Source organism: Hemicordylus capensis, chromosome 2 (assembly GCF_027244095.1).
Source record: "Hemicordylus capensis ecotype Gifberg chromosome 2, rHemCap1.1.pri, whole genome shotgun sequence".
Lineage (NCBI taxonomy): Eukaryota > Metazoa > Chordata > Lepidosauria > Squamata > Cordylidae > Hemicordylus > Hemicordylus capensis.
In genome coordinates, this window is record NC_069658.1 from 82129334 (window position 1) to 82152176 (window position 22843).

General features: G+C 40.2%; 1 protein-coding gene across 1 annotated transcript in view; it reads left to right on the forward strand.

The window, feature by feature from the left end:
* Positions 1-22836, forward strand: part of SNX24 (sorting nexin 24) — a 112654-nt gene extending 89818 nt beyond the window's left edge. The window contains exons 4-7 of the mRNA XM_053294408.1: positions 12932-13026; positions 13805-13837; positions 16530-16594; positions 20991-22836. Of these exons, the coding sequence (XP_053150383.1) occupies positions 12932-13026; positions 13805-13837; positions 16530-16594; positions 20991-21061 (264 nt within the window). The 3' untranslated portion in view covers positions 21062-22836. The remainder of the gene's footprint in view (positions 1-12931; positions 13027-13804; positions 13838-16529; positions 16595-20990) is intronic.
* The last annotated feature ends 7 nt before the right edge of the window (positions 22837-22843 follow it).

The window sequence follows — 22843 nt, forward strand, 5'->3', positions numbered from 1 at the left end:
AATTTTAGAAAGGTAGGAGATGGGGAATGGAGCGACAGGAAACATAAACAATTGCTTCCTGCCACTCCATTCTTTGCCCCCTGCAGTGAGAGAGGGGAAATGAGCAGCAGCTGCCAGGAAGACAGGACAAGCCTGACTACAGTAGGGCCTGGTGACGCAGCAGTGGGGTGTCCCCCTTGTCCAATATGCTCGCTGATATAGTCACCTCACTGCTGGAGCAGTGGAGTAATTACAAGCAGTAGTGGGGGAACATTTCTGTCATCTGTATCATATAGGATGAGTAACACAGAGCTTCACACTGATTAGCACACCGATGCCTCTTAAAAGCTCAACTCGCTCAACTGCACTGCTGGCTTAGTGGGGGGAGGGGATTTTTATGACCACCCTTTCCCCTGAAACTGCTCTGTGCCACTGAAAATATGTCCCTGAGGATTGTGTAGGCATCAGGGACATATTTTCAAGTGGCATAGAAGACTTCCATCTGTAGTAAGAGAGGACATTGAAATCCACCCACCCACACACACACATCAGTGCAATGTTTTGAATTTTTCAGAAGCACAGGTGCTACACCCGTGCTTATTCCATTGCACCAGTGCTTTGTTAGAATACACATGAAACAATATATTCCAGTCCTATTGTTTATCACCTGGAACTCTGGCAGTGTCATTGAAAATAAATAAGTTTAAACATATTTTTTCTATGGAAGCATCTATTGAATTTTTATAATGTTGGTAAACTACAAGCTAAACAAAGTTAATTTGCTAGATTTGGACACTGAATCCTCATATCAGTGATGTGTGTGGGAGAGGGGCCTGTCCCTTCCTTCATCACGTTCAGGCCAGTGAATATTTGATATTGGGCATAGATTGTTTTGTGTGACAAGAATAAAACTAGTGGTTGTGTAATGTGTAAACTCTTAAATCTTCCAAGGAAATATTTGGAAGGAAATAATTTACTTCCAAAAGTCAACTGTCAACACTCTTTTCACTTGACAACCATATAAATGACTACATATTACACATGTTAATTTTGTTACATCAGTAGCAACCCTTGAAATCTTCACACACACAGATAGTCTATTCCCATCTGTTCTCCTTCCCACTCCCCCTTCCCTACATCTTTCTCTAACTAGATGCTTCCTCCTCAATCCACATCTTCAGTGCTCATTTCCTTTCTTCAGAGCCCCGAGGTTGCTGCACAGTTTCGGCACTGAGCCAATTTGGATTGGGGAATGGTGAGTGGGGGCTTTAAAAAAGAGTCGAGCAGGTCCTTACAGCCGCTTACAGCTTCCTGTTGCAGTGGCGCTCATCGAAAGAACCCGTATGTGGCACTGGCACACACATGGCACCTGCACATGTGCAGGCATCTGCACATGTACAAGCACCATTTACATGGTCTGCATGGTGTTGCTGACCATGCAAATGGCACCTGCGCATGTGTGGACACCATGTGCGTGCTGGCACTGTGTGCAGGTGCTTGGGATGGGCACTGCCACAGCAGGAAGCTGCATGCAGTGGCGAAGATCAGGTAAGGACCTGGTCGCCTCTTTTTTAAAGCTCTAACTCTCCCCATGTGCACATCCCTAATCTATTTTACTCTGCAAACTATTCACATTTCCTTTATGCCTCTAATATTTAAGTGGGATGATAGTTTTATATTTCTTAAATTAATTTTTTGTTACAGAGCATTTCACAAATCTTTGGGCATTCGGACAGTGAAGTTTGGAACCATAGCATATGATTACTGTTGATCCCCAAACACCATCTTAAAATTTTATTTTTTGAAGAAAAGGGAATAAAATACTTTGGTGTCTGCTATGCCATGTTGAAGGTGGGGGGTGGGTGGGTGGGGTGGAATCTGATCTGAATTAGTAAACCACATGTGCTGTTCCTTTTAAAAAAACAACAACAACACTACTATGGAAAGCTTATTCTTAGGTTTAAAAAAAGCCCCAGTCTGCTTCTTCATTTTTAGTGTATAATGTTCTTTTGCTAACTTTTTTTAAAAAATCATTCTAAGAGCCCTTTAAGTGGCTGCTGGAGAGGAATATATACTACAAAGTGTTCTATAAAGACTGGTCTAAGTCCCAGTGGAGGCTGACACTCCAGTCTACATACTGTAGCTAGGATGTATTGATTTTTTCTCTCCCCCATTTTTAGCTGCACCACTGAATTAGATATTGTGAAGCATCCTTCCTTGTGAAGAGAGGAAAAACTGTCATGAACTTCTTCACCTTAACAATAGGGCATTTCAGACTAAAAGATTGCAAGAAGGATTTAAACCTTCAAAACACAGCATCTTGGTGTATCTCGCACTGACTCTTCTGGCCAGAAGAGGGTTGTAGATCTTGAAGAACTAGGTTGGATGACTGGAGATGGGGGGATGAATTTTTAGAGCTGTTTTGTGTGCTTAAAAAGAAAATCAATCACTGAAAACAATGCAATCCTCCAGTGCGCTCTCAGAAGGTTACCAGAATGGTCTTGTCCAAGTTTTCAGCAAGCTGTTCAGTTACTGTTATAATTGGCTGATGAGTAGGTTTGGACCTAACTAGAATGCCAGTGTTCGATTTCATAGTGTCCTCTGTGAAGATGTGTCACCATTTATGCTGGCTTTAGTGACAATTTTTTAAAAAGGAAACTCGTGGGAAATCATTATGCTGTTTATATGTCTCCCATCCTGGAGAGCATTATCCTGTGATATTTTAGCACTGTTTTCCACTGCATGATGGCATCTAGCTAAGGTTAAGGCAGAACAAGTCCCTCTGCAATTTTGTGACTATATTTTACTTACTGAAGGAGAAAAGATAACTGACAATTAAGAATTTGGGATGTCACTGAAAGAACATGTGCAACTAATCAATGATATCCTTTGGGAACATGTTTTTATGAAGCTGAGAAGGTAGAAAAATTGGGATGTGGGGATTTTGTTACATAATAATCTCAGACCACTTTGAAGAAATATTTCTGGTAAGCATTTCTAATATAGGGATTTTCATATCCTTCAAAATAGTAAAATGGGTGATAAAAATGTCTCACAAGCTGAATTACACTTAATCTCTTATGGCCATTCAACATAATCGGGAGATAAAGCTTTTCTGAGACTACTTCAGACCATACATTGTGACAAAGGGGTGTAGTATGTTGGTTCTCCCTGTCTAAAAAGAAAATTCTTCTGCTCATACATGCTATTTTTCTAAAGGAAAACCTCAATGTAGCCCTTATTTTGTATGTACCTTTTAAAAAAATATATAGGAACACTTCTAAACATGCAATCCTTCCAGCTGCCAGTGTTATAAATTGGAAAAACATTACTGCCTGACTTTGCTGCTGTGTATATAAACCGGACCTTCAAAGTATTTCTGGGGTGTTCTTTAGGAAGGATCATGATTACTGGTTCTGTTTCTTAGACACCTTATAACACACAGACCCAGTTCCTAAATAGTTTTGGCTTTGATAATATCTGGTACAGCCAAGCAGCAATTCAGATGTTCCTCTAAATGCCATTCATATTTCGATTGCTTAATAGTGTGCATATTTGCGAACCCAGACCCAACTAATGACAGGACACACATAGCTGGAAGAAACTAGGATCACTTTATTAAATAATTACAAAACCTGCAACAAGGAATTGAACTGAAGTTCAGTCCCCTATGTGGGCCAATCTCATACGAGGTGTGCCCACAGGAGAGCAAAAGACTGGGCTTTGATTTGGTGCAGAACCAGTCTGAACCTTTTCTCGACCATGAGGTTACCCCCAATGAGGGGATGCATGCCAGCCCACCTCAACCCAGGTCATGAGGCACTGAGTGGCATTCGCTGGCATGCATCCGAGTGAGAGCGGATCCAGCCCGAGAGTTGCGAGATCACCAAGCCTTCCTCCATATTTCCATTTACCATAACGGCTCTCCAGCCCAACACCATTGCAATCAACCTACCCTTACCTGCAACTCAGCTACCTGCAACTCGTGACCTGCAACTCAGAAAGACAGGAAACAGAGGGTAGGTATAAATGGAGAGTTTTCACAATGGAAGTAAGTAAGAAGTGGGGTCCCCCAGGGATCTGTACTGGGACCGGTGCTTTTGAATTTATTCATAAATGATCTAGAAGCAGGGGTAAGCAGCGATGTGGCCAGATTTGCAGATGATACCAAACTCTTCCAGGTAGTGAAATCCAAAACGGATTGTGAGCAGCTCCAAAAGGATCTCTCCAAACTGGGAGAGTGGGCGACAGAATGGCAAATGCAGTTCAATGTTAGCAAGTGTAAAGTGATGCACATTGGGACGAAAACGCCCAACTTCAAGTATATGCTGATGGGATCCGAGCTGTCGGTGACTGACCAGGAGAGGGATCTTGGGATTGTGGTGGACAGCTCGTTGAAAGTGTCGACTCAATGTGCAGCAGCTGTGAAAAAGGCAAATTCAATGCTAGGGATCATTATTATTATTATTTAATATATTTCTATACTGCCCAAAACGCAAGTTCTCTGGGCGGTTTACAAAACAATAAAAACAGCCAATAAATGATTAAAACATTTCAATAATTAAAAGATAAAATGATTAAAACACAATTAAAACACAATTCTCTGTGTCTCACCAATATCCAATGTACATTTGATTGAGTCATCGGAGAGAGCCTTCTCTTTGGCTATATCCATTAGAAAGGGGATTGAAAATAAAACGGCTAACATTATAATGCCCTTATACAAAACTATGGTGCGACCACACTTGGAGTACTGCGTACAATTCTGGTCACCACACCTTAAAAAGGACATTGTTGAACTGGAGATGGTACAGAAGAGGGCAACCAAGATGATCAGGGGCCTAGAGCACCTTTCTTATTAGGCAAGACTACAACACCTGGGGCTTTTTAGTTTAGAAAAAAGTCGACTGCGGGGAGACATGATAGAGGTCTATAAAGTCATGAATGGTGTGGAGAAAGTGGAGAGAGAGAAATTCTTTTCCCTCTCACACAACACTAGAACCAGGGATCATCCCATGAAATTGATTGCCAGGAGGTCTAGGACCAACAAACGGAAGTACTTTTTCACTCAACGCGTGATCCACTTGTGGAACTCTCTGCCACAGGATGTGGTGACGGCCAACAACCTGGATGGCTTTAAGAGGGGTTTGGATGACTTCATGGAGGAGAGGTCTATCAATGGCTACTAGTCGGAGGGCTGTGGGCCACCTCCAGCCTCAAAGGCAGGATGCCTCTGAGTACCAGTTGCAGGGGAGAAATGGCAGGTGAGAGGGCACGCCCTCAACTCTTGTCTGTGGCTTCCAGAGGCATCTGGTGGGCCACTGTGCGAAACAGGATGCTGGACTAGATGGGCCTTGGGCCTGATCCAGCAGGGCTGTTCTTATGTTTCTTATGTTTACCACAAAAGCAAGGCAAACCTCAGTTTAGTACCGCTTACCCCACTCATCAACAAGCTTACTAATTCCTCGCTGCAGCTCCCAAAGTAATACATTGTTCCCACGGTCAGACAAATGGACACCATCAAGCTGAAACCAGGAAATGTCCTGAGGCAGAATCTCAGAATGCTGGATCACACATCCACCCATAGCTACCACAACCGATCTCGTTAACTTTACGTCTAGCCCGATTAAAACATTGGATGCTACCATGGTCCCACCAATGCAACCTTGGAATCACATTGGACCAAACCAAGATGAGATCCAGAAACTGAGCTTTCAATTTCCAGAAATCATCTATTGCCTGTAATATAAGGGCTTTGCTGTGAAACAAGCCAATGTCGTTACCCCCCAAGTGAATCACATGCCTTAATCTGAGCCTCTGAAATGCTGGCCACAGCCGCCACTGATGCTGCTCCTATACGAAAAGACTGAGTGCCATAATTAGCCAGATCTAGATCCAATTTATGGATTACTTCCCAGATCAGCACCCAAAATTGGTAGTGTGTCAATGGGGAAGCATCCTCATGACTAAAGAGTGGACCCTCACCATCACCTCACACCCTTATGTAGTGGGACAGTGCTTGAACTGAGCATAAGGTGGCCGGGATACTAACAGAAAATTTAACCACTGATCCTTTACCGCGTTGGTCAGTGTTAGCACAACAAATAGTTATTTCCACCCTTTCCCCCATTAATCACATGTCCCTAAACTGAAGTGAGTGGGCAGAGGCATCCTGCTTAGATGCCACTACCAGCTTGCTAACCCACATGGCGCTGAAGAAGGCTGTCAAAATAGCAGCTCTAAATAATAATACTTCAAAATTTGAAAAACATATATCATTAAGATGAGACAACAACTTGTTCATTCATTATAGGAGGTGAAATGAGCTTGCGAGTGTTGGGGTGGACCAGTGTTCACGGGCCCAACCCTCCAGGGCCTTACAGACCCTGAAATCAGACATTGAATCAATAGCCCCCAATGACCTGGCCTCAAATACCAGAACTGCCAACCTACCACCAATGGGAATGCGAGGTCAGACCATGATCTCGCAGGTATATGCAAATGCGTAACATGTGCTCGACTGGGACTGGCTAGACCTCGGCCAAACCTGAAGTTTTCCTAAATTTGGAAAACTCTCACACTGTAGCAGTATAACGCTTCCTGGTACTGGGAGCCAAAGAAAGGCAGATTGCCTGCTCAGTCTCTAACTCCCAAGGTTCCAGACATCTTCTGGAAAGATGTTGGGAACCTCCCTGGCCGATGGTGCTAGATTCCAAAAGCAGTTCACCTGCATTCGAGATAAGGCATCAGCAATACTATTATCCGAACCGGAGACATGTCTGGCCGCAAACAAAATATTGTTGCACAAACAATGTTGGTTGAAACACCTAACCAGGCTCATGACCTGAGGATTTTGTGAAATCCCCGTATTAATTGCATGAACAGTAGCCTGGTTGTTGCACCAGAATTGTACCGTATTGTCTCTAAATTCAAGAACCCAGATGTTGGCAGCGACAACAATCTGGGGGAATTCCAAAACAAGGGCCATCTTGCAGAACACCAGCGATTCTGAAAATAGATGCCAAATCCCTGACCACCGGCAGCATCAGAGTGCACCTGTAGCTCTGCCTCCAACAATATTTTAGACCGCCAGAGGAAAATACCATTAAATCTGGAAAGGAACTCCAACCAGACAATGACATCCTCCTTAATATTCCAATTTATCCTAATGTGATGATGGGGAGGTCTAATTCCCTTAATAGCATCACATAGATGCCTAATAAAAGCTGTACCTGGAGCTATTACATGACATGCAAAATTTAGATGGCCTATTATGCTCTACAAATCTTTAAGTGTAATCTTTTTAAATTTCAGTAATTGTCTCAAGAGCTGTTCCAAGGCTGCCACTTTGTCCATGGGTAAACGGCAGCACTGTGCTGTGGTATCAATTTCTATGCCCAAAAATGTTAGGCAGGTAGCTGGACCCTCCGGTTTTTTGACAGCAAGGGGTACCCTCAGCTCATGAGACAATTCATAAAATGTATCCATGAGATGTCTACACACTATGTTTGCTTCTGGACATGAAAAAAGGAAGTCATCAACAGAGTATACAACTGAATGGATGCTGGTGCGTTCCCTCAAGGCCCAGTCTAAAAAGGAACTAAAACACTTGAAGGGCAAGCAAGAGATTGAACAACCAATGGTGCAGCAAAGGGGACAGGGAGCAGTTATACACACACATTGAATCACCCCTGATTTCTTTTGTGTCCAAATCTATCCCACACCCCCAATAACCCCAGATTTGATTTGGATTTGTTTCAGTTAAGTTTGGATTTGGATCAATTCAGACCACTTATAAAGGTCCTAGGAACACCAAATTTTGTTGGTGGGTAGGTCATCATTGGTTGCACCTCCCACCCAAAGTGGGGCCTTGGATGATTTTGTTTAGTTTTTACTGATTTTGTATATTTCCGCCATAGGAAATAATGGGGATTTGAAGTTGCCCATCCTAACCCTAACATGGAAACCCAGCTTTCATTATTATTATTTTTTAAAGCTAAACTCTAGCCCTTATAGAAGCGAAATTATGGAGTAAAATGTTCAGTCACTATTTTTCAAGTGTTTAGATTCTTTGATGTATAATAACCTTTTCTCATAATGAATCCCTATGACAATTCATTGCACACCTTCATTTTTTCTGTTCATTTTGACTGTCATTGGACAGTGCCAACTATCAACTGCCATGTGCCAACTATACACACCCCACATGCAAGGCAGTAGGGTACTCAGTTTATTTTTTAGGAATATTTTAAGTGTTTAGATTATTTGGTGTCTAATAACTTTTCCTCATAATGACTCCCTATGATGATTCATTATATGCCTTAATTTCTTCTGTTCATTTTGACAGTCATTGGACAGTGCCAGCTGTCAACTTCCATGTATCAACTGCACACACACACACATACACTGGGGTACTCAGTTTACTTTTTAGGAATTTTTGAAGTTTTTGATTCTTTGGTGTCTTCATTACACACCTTCATTTCTTCTGTTCCTTTTACCCCACTGCTTTGCAGGTGGAGGTGGGGAATTAGTGGCATCCCATGTGCCAACTATCTCCCAACCAAGAAGCCACTGAGTACTCACTTTATATTTTAGGAATTTTTGAGGTGTTTAGACTCTTTGGTGTGTAATAAATGCTCATAGGGATTCATTATGAGGAAAGGTTATTAGATACCAAAGAGTCTAAACACTTGAAAAAAATTCCTAAAACATAAACTGAGTAGCACCCCACTGCCTTGCGGGTGGGAGGGAGATGTAGTTGGCACATGGCAGTTGACAGTTGGCACTATCCAAAGACAGTCAAAATGAACAGAAGAAATGAAGGTGTTCCATGAATCCTCATAGGGATTCATTGAGGAAAAGTTATTATACATCAAAGAATCTAAACACTTGAAAAATAGTAACCACACATTTTACTCCATAACTCACTCCACCTCTCCAAGGGCTAGAGCTTAGCTTTTTTTAAAAAATGAAAGCTGGGGATCTGGGGGAATTAATAGGAGGTATCCAAATCTTGAATCGAATCAGGCGTGATTCGATTTGGACCTGAATCTAGCCAATGGACCACATGGGTGATTTGTTCTGTCTCCAAATCACCCAAATCAGCTAGATTTGGGTACAAATTAGTAGTCTGGGTGTACTCCTAGATTCACATCTCTCCCTGGTTTCTCAGGTTGAGGCCGTGGCCAGGGGTGCTTTTTATCAACTCTGGCTGATACACCAGCTGTGCCCGTTTCTCGAGATCAATGACCTCAAAACAGTGGTACATCTGTTGGTAACCTCCAGATTTGACTTCTGTAATGCACTCTACATGGGGCTGCCTTTGTACATAGTCCGGAAACTTCAGTTGGTTCAGAATGCGGCAGGCAGGTTGGTCTCTGGGTCATCTCGGAGAGACCATGTTACTCCTTTACTGGTGATGGTGGTGATGGAGCTACACTGGCTGCCAATAGGTTCCCGGACAAAATACAAAGTGCTATAGTTATAACTTATAAAGCCCTGGGTATCTAAGAGAGTGTCTTCTTCACTACGAGCCCCACTGCCCATTGAGGTTATCTGAGGAGGTCCGTCTCCAGTTATCGCCAACTTGTTTGGTAGCTACATAGAGACGGGTCTTCTCAGTCGCTGCCCCGAGATTGTGGAATGTGCTCCCTGCTGAGATACGCTCCTCCCCATCTCTGGCAATTTTCAAAAAACACCTGAAAACTAATCTTTTTGCCCAAACTTTCTCAACTTCCTAAAATTTTTGTGTTCTAATCTCTGGTTTATTTTTAAATTGTTACATTTTTTTTAAGTTTTTTGTATATGTTTTTAACTGGTTTTATGCTATTGCTAACTGCCCAGAGATGAAAGTTTGGGGCGGTGTACAAATTAGATAGATAGATAGATAGATAGATAGATAGATAGATAGATAGATAGATAGATAGATAGATAGATAGATAGATAGATAGATAGAAATTGATTTGTACCCGAATTGATTCGCACATCCCTAGTATCATGTTGCTAGTGGTATACATGCAATCTGTTTAAATGTCTGTAAAAGTTAACTCATTCTTCTTGCTCATGCCAAGTAAGTTGTCTAAAAGTGCCATAGAGAGATATCCTTTAATTGTATACCAAACTAGTCCTGTTATGAAAAATGCAGGTTAGGTTTTTGTTCAAGAAGTATATCCTTTGGAATGGACAACAGCAACAACTAATGTCTAAGTAACTAGCACCCTATACTCCTCCCTTGATCTGGCCAGCAAATACCGAATCATGGAGTGGACTATTAACTAGGATTCAGAAGCAAAAAAACAAAACAAAAAACCAGCCCCAGCTGATGGGTATGCCCAAAATACCCAGAAACATTCCAGCCACCAAGCTCTATAAGAACAATGACAAAACCAGTGCTCATATTTGGGTATATCTGACAGGAAAGTATGAACACTACAGTAACTTTGGGATCAGTTATGTGTCCAGGTAGAAAAACTCCAGTAGATTTAAATGACCTATATACAGAAGCGGTCCAACTTATAAAAAGTGTATTTAATTGTCTGCACATATTTCTCAATATCTCTCCTCAATATAATACCTAAATTAGTGACTTTTAACGGTTTGTTTTGTTTGGGTGAAGAGCAAGTATTGTTATGCAGTTCACATACCCTTTGACTTGCATCCCCCTTTACCCCTCCTTTCATGCATAACTGGAATGTAGAACAAGATGAATTTTGTAGCAGCAGAGTGCTGATTTTACAAAATGCAAATGCAGGAGACGTTTAATGAAGAATTCTTATTTAAAGGAGAACTGAAAGGCTTTGCACCTGCCAGAATTCCAGTTTTATATCTTGTCTGTAAAAATTCATATAATCATAGCTGTCTACTTTAGTTACCTGCCTATTTCCTTGTGTTGATTGGTTACTGACAGACCATACTGTAACTGGGCTGAAAACCTCCCCTGATTGGGCTCCACTTGGTTCGGTTGTCACAAAGTTGGCCCACAAGTATATTCAATTACCAGTGGAGAGTCAGATGGTGAACAATTTCAGACTTTCTGAGGAATGATCAGTCATTCCCATCCATTACCTTTACTTCCAGCTTGGTGCAGCAAATGCATCTGGTCTTCCTGAGAGAAACAGATATCTTCTTATTTTAGGCCATAAAAGAGATGGTTAAAAAGCAAGGCTTATAAACCACCAAGCAAAACTCACATGGGTGTTACTTGTTTCTTTCAAACATAGTTAGGTCCAAAGTAGACTTGACTTTAATCGTGGCTTTGGTCCTGACATGTTTATGTTTTATCTCCGTAAACAGCTCATGCCAGGAGCCATTGGCTTCAGCCATACTTTCGTTCTACTATCCCTGATCTGGACCAGCCCCTGTTCACATGTTATTTACAGAAGAAAATGCAAGGACACCAGGGCCAATGACATAATTCAAGCCCCATCTAGTTTGGCCTTTAGACTGCCACTTTTTCTGAGATATACCTTTCTCACACTTGCTTTTTGTTTGTGGCATGCTTTCATCTGAATGATGCCAGGCACATCTGTTCCAAATATCTGGTTATAGTAGAACCTGACTCAGTGTGGGGAATGGAGCTTGTGGTTATTTCCAGCCCTGCAATGCTTTTATTATGAACCAGTCTCAGTAAGCACTGTCACTTGGCTATATAAAATAAGCTGCCTTTTATTGCTAGATTTTCATCTTTGGTTTTCCCATCAAGAGTCAATGTGAGATTGTCTTCTATGTACAGTTTTTTGTTTCCCCCCGCTGCCTGAAGTCTCCTTTATGCAGACCTCTATAAATGGGCCTGGCTGTATTTTGTAAGGTTTCAAAAACGGGGCCTTTTCTCTTTGGGAAAAGTTGATGTGCTTTTGGTTTGACAAGAATGTTATGGTACATGAGCGTATCTGTGCATACATTTGTATATACCTTAGTCTGCAGTGTACACTAAACTCGCCCCTCTAGAAGTGAAATGATGATGGATGTTTTATTCAGTGTTATTGTCACAGTTGTATTCTACCTTTCCTGAAGTGAGATCATGAAGTTTTTCATTTTATTTTCAGCCTTACAAGTAAAATCAGGCTGAGATTATCACTCATTGAATTCAAATGATCACCCAGTGAATCCAAATCTAATTGGTCCAAATCCAGCCATATGTCCATAGTAATATATTTCTTTCTTTGAGCAGCTTCCAGATTACTGCTGCTGTCACATAAGAGCACAACATGGGAGGAGGGATTTTGCCAATCCTCCCTTCCTCTCTGGAAATATATCACCTTCATAGCCCCCAGGCATATATTTTCAGGGGGCAATCACCTCTCCTCTGTTGTGTATGTGAATGTTCCTAAACAAGGGCAACATTAGACTAGATGCTGCCCTTCCTTTTTTTTTTTCAACCTACTTCTATTAGGAGACGCTGACTTTTGACTGCATCCTGGGTATTCCCAAATTAGAATTCTGTGGTGATCTCAACATGTTTGGTGAATTGTTGCTGAGATATTTCCCCCTAATTTTTATTAAACCTAGTGCTAATTAACAGCTTATTAAAGATAGGACATCCATTTGGTAGGTAGTTGTGGTGAAAGAGAAGTATTGCCTCCAGTATTTTTGAGTCACACTGGACTAGTGATTCTGCACTACAGTACTTTGGCCAGGTCACTGTCTGTTTTATAGATGAACCAGTGCATTGTAAGCTGATCTGTCAAGCCACACACTCACCTCACCTTGTTAACATGCTCTAAATCTTTCATTAATTAAACCAGCTAGGCCCCTAGACACTCCAGAGACTTCATCGCCCATGCTGTTGTGATGGATGACAGTCTTTCAAGTTCTAGAAATGAAGTAGCTGAAGTTATTAGATAGATGCAGTCTAAAAAGAGAGAGAAAGCAAGCCCTTATTTTTGTTAATTGTAATTAGCACAGACTCATTTTAATGTACACATTATCTTGATCTGAAATTTCTTTATTATAGAGTATTATTTTAGAAAACGAAGAGCTTCCAAAAATTTTTCTTGACTTCCTCAGCGTTCGTCATTTTCCTTCTCTCCCCAAAGCAGAAAGTTGCGGGTAAGACTTTTACCTAAAAATCTCAAAATGCAATGAGTCGTGTAGTCTAATTCTTCCACAGTTAAAATAGTTCTGTTCCATACTACAAGATAGTCATCACTAATTCCCATAATCATTACTGAAACAATATTACTATTATGTTGTGGCTGCGCTTGCAAATGAATTTGTATTTAGAGAATCCAGATTTGCACATGAATTATGGGACTACACATGCATTTGAGTCTCCCCATGGCTATGGCAGATAACTTGACTTCATAGAAAGTCTCTAATGTGAGACTTTGCTTCTTCAAATTCAACATTTTGCTTCAGACATAGGAATTCTGATTAGCGCACTGCTTCTGTCCTTAGAATGGCTTCTGTATTATTTAAATTGAAGGGGCCTTTCTGTGTGTGCATTGCTTTGAATGCGATAACTGCACATGCCAGAGATCCATATGAACACCTGAGAGTACACAATATCTTGAACAGGGTGAATGTACATTTTTTGAAAAAGAATAAAATGCATGGCTATGAAAAATAGAAAAACAGTACTGATATTATTTAAATAATGAAAAATAGCAAATTTTAAGATTGGTTAGGAACCAACACTTATAGATAATGTCATTCAATCTTGCTTAGACTGAAGCACTATTAAAGTAAAATTGCATCAGTTGTGTTAGAGCAACAGGCCAGTAAAACGTCACTCACCTTGTTAGTGTTTTTTTCCTTAAGAATGCAATGCTTGAGAATTTCAGATTCATCTTCTATAACCTATTTTGCATGTATTGTAATATTTCAGTTCTTTTGAAGAGATAGAATCTGAAGAATTAAGGTAAGTGTTTCATAATTAAATGTTCCTAAATATTCTAATCTTGTAAATAAAAATAACTGATATGTTTTAAAAGCTACATTTGAAGTTGTCTTAGCAAATTGTGTAGTACATGGGTACTATATAAAAATATGCTTGTGAAGTTATTTTGTAGGTCAAGATGCCTAGAATTGTTTTGATTACAGTCATTCCTCACCAACCACTAGGGTTCTGTTCCGGCAAAACCTTGCCGTTGGCAAATTCGCAGTTGGCGAGTCATTAAAGTCTATGGGAAATGGGGTTAGGGAACCATGACCACACAAAAACCTAAAAACAAAGGGGAAAAATACAAAAAAAAATTGCTAAAAATTAACCCACCCACCCCAAATCCTGTAATATCACCAAGAGTCACCAAGTAGAATGAGAAGATAAAACCTCTAGACATTTTTGAACCCTGCAAATCACTCAAAGGCATTTTAAATTGGCAAGGGACAGCAAGTTCAGCAAGGGTTAGCAAGGGTCACCAAGAGGGAATGAGCAGATTGAACCTCTGAACACACACACACCCCCATCACTGTAATCCCTCCAAAATTACTAAAAAAAACACCCCTCACCAAACACGGTTGGCAAGACCTGTCACAATTTCCCATTCACATATATCCAAAACCGTGGTTGGCAAAACCATAGTTGGCAAGGGATGACTGTACTCCCCACCAATCATATATATTTGGCACATCTTTTGTCACGTTCAGCAAATGGATACAATCAAGTCAACATTAAGCCTGCTTAAGAATCAGCGACTGACATCCAGAGTAACAAAGTGCTGGTGCTCCTGCAGAGTTGAGCTAATTCCGCTTCATCTCATGCAGTGTGAAGGAGGGAACAAATTTCATTAACCTCTCCTTCCCCTGAAAGAGCTCTGTGCCACCCAAAAATATGTCGCAGATGGTTGCTCAGCCCTCATGGACCTATTTTCAGAGGAGGGAGGAGTTGTCAAAATTGCCCACAAGCACTGGTGCAATGTTAGTCTGGAACTCTTCAGAAGATCTGGTGCTTCTCCTGTAGCACTGGTGTTTTATTAGTCTGGATGCCAGCCACTAATTTCAGTGGGAGAGTTGAGAATTTTAAAGCTTTCCATTGAAATTAATTAAACAGAAGTATTTAACTTTGCCTGGATTGTTTCCTTTTTAAAAAGTTATAATGCAGAAAATTTGAAATTATATATTTGGAAAGTTCTTATATGCCAACTTTTTAAAATTCTTATTTATAAATTTATTGTATAAGTAACAATCTTGAATTCCACTTAGCTACAGATATTTTATTTATTTATTTGCTTGCTTGCTTGCAAAAAAGTATTTATACCTAGCCCCTCAAGTACACTACTACTCAAGGTGACTTACAACTTTAGTAAATCAAATCAGATATGTCAAGGCTACAATTGGTAGTAGGGGTGTGCAAATTAATTCGCCCTTGAATTGATGCGGGTCGAATTGGGGGTGATCTTCAGATCTGACCCCGAATCAAATTACCCTCAAAACAGAGAGCCCAATTTGGGCTTGAGAAGAATCATTCCTGATTTGACCTGAATCAATTCAGGTGATTCGCACGCTATTTTGAGGCCTGATTTGCTGGGAAAATGGGCCTCAAAATGGCATTTTCCAGGGAGAGCTGGTCTACCAATTGGGGTCAGCAGGTAGACCAGCCCTCCACTGTGGACTGGTCAGCGCATCAGCCTGCCTTGGAGGATTGGTCTACCCTAGTAAACCTGTCTTCTGAGGCAGGCAGATGCACAAAGTCCAGAGTGTAGGGCTGGTCTACCCGCCAACCCCAATTGGTAGACTAGCTCTCCCCAGAAAAAAAGCGCCATTTTGAGGCCCTTTTTCCCAGTGGCACACAAATCAGCCAAATCTGTTTGGGTAATTCAAGGGTGATTTGTTGAGGCAGCCAGCCAAGGCAGCTGCTTTTGATGAATCAGTTTGAGGGCACTGCAATTTGATTCAACATCGAATTGTAGATTTTGATTCATGCATACCCCTAGTTGGTAGTTCGTAATATGGTCCAGCTTTGCTTTGACCATATTTGCTTCAAGAATTTCTGAAACAGAAAGATCATATTTCCAGATGTTTAGATAATAAAATGACTATTACCTGATTTGAGTGTTGAGATTAGTTTTATGCACTCTGTCTTGCTGACTCTAGGTAAATGGTCAAAACTTTCCTGCTACTTATACACATATTTTGTGCATCATGGAAGAAACATTTAAAACATTTTTTAAAAAATGCAATCTTTATAAGTTCAACAAAACACCCAAAGACATTGTAGCAGCTGAATCTAATGAACGTTGAGGTCACAAAGTCTATTTCTTCTTGATAGTTGCTGTCAGTTTAGTCCTGGACCTCTTTCTTTAGAACAGGATTGCTCCAGAGCAAGCTATTTGAGGATTATGTGTGTTCAGGGTTTCAGTCTTAGGCACCCTTACTAGAGAGTAAATTGCTTTGAACCCAGTGGGATTTGCTTTGTTTCCTAATATGACCTTGTCTATATAGTGACGGATTTTTTCCATCCCTATAAGATGGATTTTTTCCTATAAAACTGATTTCTATTGTATAAACAAACACCATGCGTAACCAGCTATATCGCCTCACTTTTATCAAAGCTAGTTTGTAGTTTGGTTACTGTCCCTTGATGCTGACATTCCTGTTCTTGACCTTTCTAGCAAACTGTCCCACCAGCCTGTGCTGCTGTTCCTAAGGGATCCATATGTCTTGCCTTCAGCCAATGGTAATCAAACCTGTCATCTGTTTACCGCTCTTTACTGATCTGACCCTACACCACACGAACCTCATTGTTATTAATACGCACTGAGTCAAAATCCTAAAATATTGCCAGTTTATCAGGAGTTATTTCAAAGCTGCTTCAGATCATAGCTGGGGAAACAATGCTCTTATGGGGGGGTGGGGATTTACTCTCCTACAAATAAAAAGCAGAGAGCTTAATTTTAACACACCGACCCTACACTACTGCTATCTTGCATAGTTTCAAGAAGTGTGAATTTCTAATTAATTGCTATTTTAAATACAATCTGTTACAAAAATAATTAATTAAAAAACATTTATTTATCTTTTTAAATATAAGCCTATAATGTTTGCACAGGGCCTATGTAAGACATGCTGCTGCTTTTTCAGTCTTGTAATATTTAAAAATGGCCAGACTTTTTCCAATTTGTTTTCAACATTTCCAATTGATTCTTTTTTCTAGATTGACCAAAGTATGTGAGATGTCCATCTCTGCTATAAAGTTTCTTATACAAACTTAGGAATCTCTTTGAATGATTTCAATGGCTGACATAATGAAGAAAATTACTCAGAGGAATGTCATTGGAAATAAAAGAGAAAGTTAGACGTTGCCTAACTTGTTAATTTCAGTGGGACTACTTTGAATAACTTTCATCATCACATCAGCAGCAAATGTAGTCACTCCTGACTAAATTGCACTGGACTGCTTGTCACCAGCACTAAGCACAAGGAATGTATAATGGAAAATTATATCTAATTATCTCAGAATCTCTGTTATTTTGATTTGATAAAGTAGCTTTTAAAAATTTAGATAATTTTTCAGACAGATTTTTTCAGAAGTGCTTAGCAGCTTTTAATATCTCAGTGTAATCTAGATTTAAATTTACACTATGTACCGGGAGCTTGCAGAAAAGTAAGACATGGTTTTTCCAATGGAAAATGAAATTCAGAATCTGTTGAGAAAGGGTCGTGTCACTGGATGTCTAATCCTTCACTTGAACAGCATTTTGTAGCTAAGTACTTCCATTTTTGCTTTTCTATTTACACACAGCCAAAAAAAATTAAAGGTTTCTTAACTCATACATCAATCCATATTGTTTAATCTATGTCCAATAGTGGACTGTTGCTGGATGAAGAACCAATAGTGTTCTTGTTGCTGGATGAAGGATAGCTGGCCAATGCTGTTAACTTTGATGGTGTCAATCACCTACTTGTTTAGTTAGTTAGGAGTCTGAATCTATGTTCCTTATTTTTTAGTGATGTGGTTTTCTGGTAGAATACAGAGGGGTTTACCATTGCCATCTCTCATGCAGTATGAGATGATGCCTTTCAACACCTTCCTGTATTGCTGCTGCCTGATATAGGAGTTTCCTGGAACCCCTCCTGTATTCTGCCAAGGAAACCACATGGCTCTGTGGTCATTAGGAATCGACACCTACTCCACGGCACAACCAACCAACCAAGAAGTGGGGGTATTTGTACTCTACACCCTTTTGAATAATCATCTCACCAGATAGTTTCACAACCTTTTACTCTGCATATAGACCTCTTGATCTGAGCCATTCGGCAACATGACACCTAACATTATCCCAGCGTTGCTGCTGACTTCTAAGATAGCCCAACACTAAGAGTGGAGAGTAGTGCAGCAGCACTTCCATGATTTTCTCCATTTGTGACACTAGGGCAAATAAGACAGCAGTAGTGCTGCTTCTGCTACTGCCTGAACTTTACAATGTCAAAGCTTCCTTAAAAGTCCACATCAGCCCTAGGGCACAGTGTTACACCTCTGTGGCATGTAAGATCATTCACATGATCATTCATACTGTGGGAAGGACAGGGAGAAGAAGGCAGAGTCAAACCTACCTCCCCTGCAGATGATCTTTACTCTTCTGTGTGGTACATGGGTTGCGCGTCCACATGGTCCACACTGCTCTGAGCAGCGTGGAGCTCTGGAGGCTGGAAAAATAAAGCCCAGCTTCCATATATCCCTAAATGCACAGTACAAGGAGCGCAATACATTGAGGGATTTCCCCTCAAACTGGGCACTCTAGGCACAGCTCAAGGCTCAGGCTGCTTGCAGCACACACATGACCCTGGACCTGGGTAAAAGGGGTCGGAAGGATGGCGGGGGAGGCAGGGTTGAACCTACCTCCCGCCACCGACAATCTGTACTCCTCTGGGTGGTGCATGGCTTCTTGTGCACCCACACAAGCTGTGCTGCTCTGAGAAGCATGGAGCTCTCTCTGGCGGCCGTAAAAATGAAGCCCAGATAGGAGTGCAGTACATTGAGGGATTTCTCCTCAAGCTGGGCACTCTAGGCCCCTGGCTCTGTGTGTGCTCGGGTTGCTTGCACACATACAACCCTGGACCTGGGTAAAAGGGCACGCTTGTGCCCTTTTACCCAGGCATGTGCAGGGGAAATTCCCGGGCTACATAGGCAGGCAGCGCTGGGATTGGCCTCGATCCCGGCACTTCACACGAGTAACCCTACCCAGTTAGGGCTGCCTGTGACTGGGCAGTGGGAACAGCCTCTGTGTATCATGGGGACCACTATCTCTAACTAAAAATCTGTTTTTAGGTAGTAATATGAAGTCTAATGCTGAAGTAGGTAGTAGTTATTTACATATTGTTACAGGTGATTGGTTGGATCAAGACCACTATATGTACTCTAGTATGTGCATGAATTCGCCACCTTGCGTGGACTTGACCATTCATTGCAATATTGGAAGTAGATCTAGTCACATAATAGAGATGACAATTGGACTCTGAAATTGCACTGAATAGGGAGTCCCTTACACATGCAAGAGGTGCTATTATTAATAAAATAAAATAAATTAAAATAAAAAACAATAATAATAGCTGCTCTGTGCACTGGGGCTAAAGTCTTTGAATTGTCTTTGCACAATCTCCATATTAGTGTTCGTAGTATTACATACAAACTAGTTCAATAGCTGCAGAAAAATGCATTCCAGATGATTCTTATATCCCCTGCCCTGGGTTTGTCTCATATCAACATCAGTCCAAAAGTAGAGGCAGCAGACAATGTACACCCTGAATACTGTCATCTCTGTTTATCTTAATTTGGAATTGACATCTTTGGCAGGAAGGGCCAACTAACTGCCCCAAGCAGCATCAGTACCAAGATGTTGTTTTGTCCAGGCTCTGAATGCAATGAAGGATGTTACGAGAACAGAATTGGGTTTGTTTCCACTGCCAAGCAGCTTCACATGCCTCATCTTTCTTTCCAGTGTTCCTTACTTGGAGCACAGCAGAAACACACCAGGCTCAGAACAGAGATGACAATGAGGTAGAACTTCTGAGCTTACTGAAGTTGTGTTCAGAAGAATAAGACAAGAAACTTCCACTCTTGCATGTTCTTCCCATCTATTCTTAGCCTGGCAAGTCTGTCACAGCTGGGGATGGTCTTGGTCCCCTAAGGTCAAGCAGTTAGTTGTCACTGAGCTAGAGAATGTTTTTATCCATGTCAGGCAAAGGTTTGTTAAATTTGAGGGCTGATTTTCACAACTGCTGGACAGCAACATCTTATGTTTAAATCATGACTTCTGATTAATATTCAAAGGACTGTGAACCACTGAATAGTAATAATAGATCGATATTTGTTAAATAGGTAACTCTTTTTGGTCTCACTGCCTGTCTTTGTGTCTCTAGAATTAAAACAGAAAATTCTAATTCTTAGCATCAAACCAATAAAACAAACATTTATTAGTCATATTTCCCTATTCTCTTTTCCCTGAGGGTTTCCTCTTTCTGTTTGTACTGTAGGTTTCATTAGTGTATCTACCATGCTGAGAATTATTAGCTTCCTCTGCTTTTAGGAATGTTGTCCCTTTAGTTATAAGTTTTTGTAAGAAAGCTGTCCCTTTATATTGACTGGATGTTCTGTAGACTTGCTGCTCCAAAAACTTGTATGATGGTATAAGCCTCTTCCAGTCAACTTGGACTAAACAGTGCTGTAAACTACAATGGAAAAACTGCTGTGAAGTATTCCCAGTAGAAATCTTGGAATTCCTTCAAGTGTATTGAGATTTTGTTAGAAATTGAATTGCCAGTGTAATCCATCTTCCTTGTGAGAAAAGATTCAGATAAAGAGCTGGAGCCTAGCAGCATTAAGTATTAGAACATCCCTTTAAATCAATAAGCTACAAATCTGGCAGTGCATTCAAGCAATGCCCACTGCTACACTGAAGTGTGTTTAGTGCTGAAACAGCATTACTAATAACACAATCCTGAACATGGATAAACATGGTGGTGATGCAATATCCTAAATTACACTGGGCCTTGCCTTGTTAAATTCTACAAAAACATTTATATTGTATTGACATTTGTAAGAAAGTAGTTTTACTTCTCTCTTTTTTCCCCAGATGACTTTCCAAATGTAGTTATTGAAGGTGTTCTCCATGGATTATTTTATCCTCAACGGCAGCTCAGGTAGAAACAGGTTTGGATGGACAGTAACTACAATAAATTCAAGTCTTCTTCCTGGACCTAGGTTTTAGTGATGCTTGTAGAACTACAGAATATAACATATTTTCTCAACAGTTAATTATGGACCATCCTTTTTTGAAAATTAAATCAATGTATTGCTAATATTGCTGCTTTTAGACAATTATGGAGAAACGCTATTCTTAAGACTATTAATCTAACGCTAAATATTTAAACCTTAAAGGCTGACATTATATGCTGAATGTCAGCGTAAATACACTAACAACTTTCATTTGACTTGTTATGACTACACTAAGCCGTTAGTCTCTGAATGTCCGTTCATATGGTATTTGCTGCTGGCAGTAGATACAAGTCATTCTAGTATATGCGAGGTTGAAAAATGCACATGTTAACTAAAAGATAACTACCAAAATTGGAAATGCAATATATACTTGAAGTATTGTATCAGTATTTATGATGTCATTATTTCATATCCACATTATCTTATGTAGTGAAACAATTGTATGCTTGATCTTTGGCTCCAATGTAGCTTTAATTTTCTTCAGGACCCAGGCCACAATCCTTGTGCTTCCAGACAACACACTATACCTGTTTAGCAAAATCCTGCTCCTCATATTAATTAGCTACACTACTATTAAAAGAAATGAGGAACATGATTATTTTTACTGATTAGCTAATAAATATTCAAAGATTAATTGTACAAATGAACATATGCTTATGTTTTGCAAGATGTTGGAATACAAAATAAACAGTGACATGGCATGTGTGTTTTACTGATTTTCAGTCAGGAAAGTGTTTATTCAAATAACCACCTCCCCCCAGTTGAACTTTTCTCATGTTGTTCTAGGGATCTTTACAACAGAGGAACATTTACATATATTCAACATTGCTTACATTATTTGAGGCACCATAAGATTGTACTTAGCTATTCTTTTCATCTTAAAGTAGCAAACAATAACCAGGCTCGTTAGGAAGCTGCAATATGGACAATCAAAACGCAAACCAAAACTTCACATATGAAGTTGTCAGGCAAGCCATCATCTCAGTTGGCTCAGCTTCTGATGCTTTTATGTGCAAGAAGGTCAGTGAACTAATCACATTCTTTGTGATGTTTCTTATTCTAAATGAATCAGGGTTGAGAGTATGGATTTACATGAACATATTTCAGATTTTCATCTCCCCGGTGCCTCAGAATTCTATTATTTTGGAATAGACATTTTCATTAGTTTTTTGCTTCAATCCTAAGCATAGCTTCTTAGAATTAAATTCTATGGAAGACAACACTTGCTTCTAATAAACAGAATTAGAAGCCAAGTGAGAAAGGCCTTACACTGGCAGCATAGCTACCCACTACTAACTACCATTTTAATATCTCATGCTGAGGAGTGAATGCCAGGATGCTCAAGTTGATTCCTTATCTAAGACTTTGGAAAGTTAGAGCTATAGAATGAATAGACTTACAATATATTCAAAAGAAATCAGTAGTTTGAATTGATTGTTGGCTTTCCGGAGAGCCCTTAAAACCTATCTGTTTGGCCTGGCCCAGGGTTTTTAAACTGTTTTAATTGTTAATGGTTTTATGCTATTGTTAAATGGTTTGTTTTTTTTAAAAAAGTTTTATGCTGTTTCTAAATTGTTCTGTAATGATTGTTTTTAAAAGGATTTATTTGTGGGTTTTATTTTTATTGTTCACTGTCCAGAGCCGTTTGGATGGGGCAGTATATAAATGTAATAAATAAATAAATAAAATAGATTTGGTCCTGATGCACTG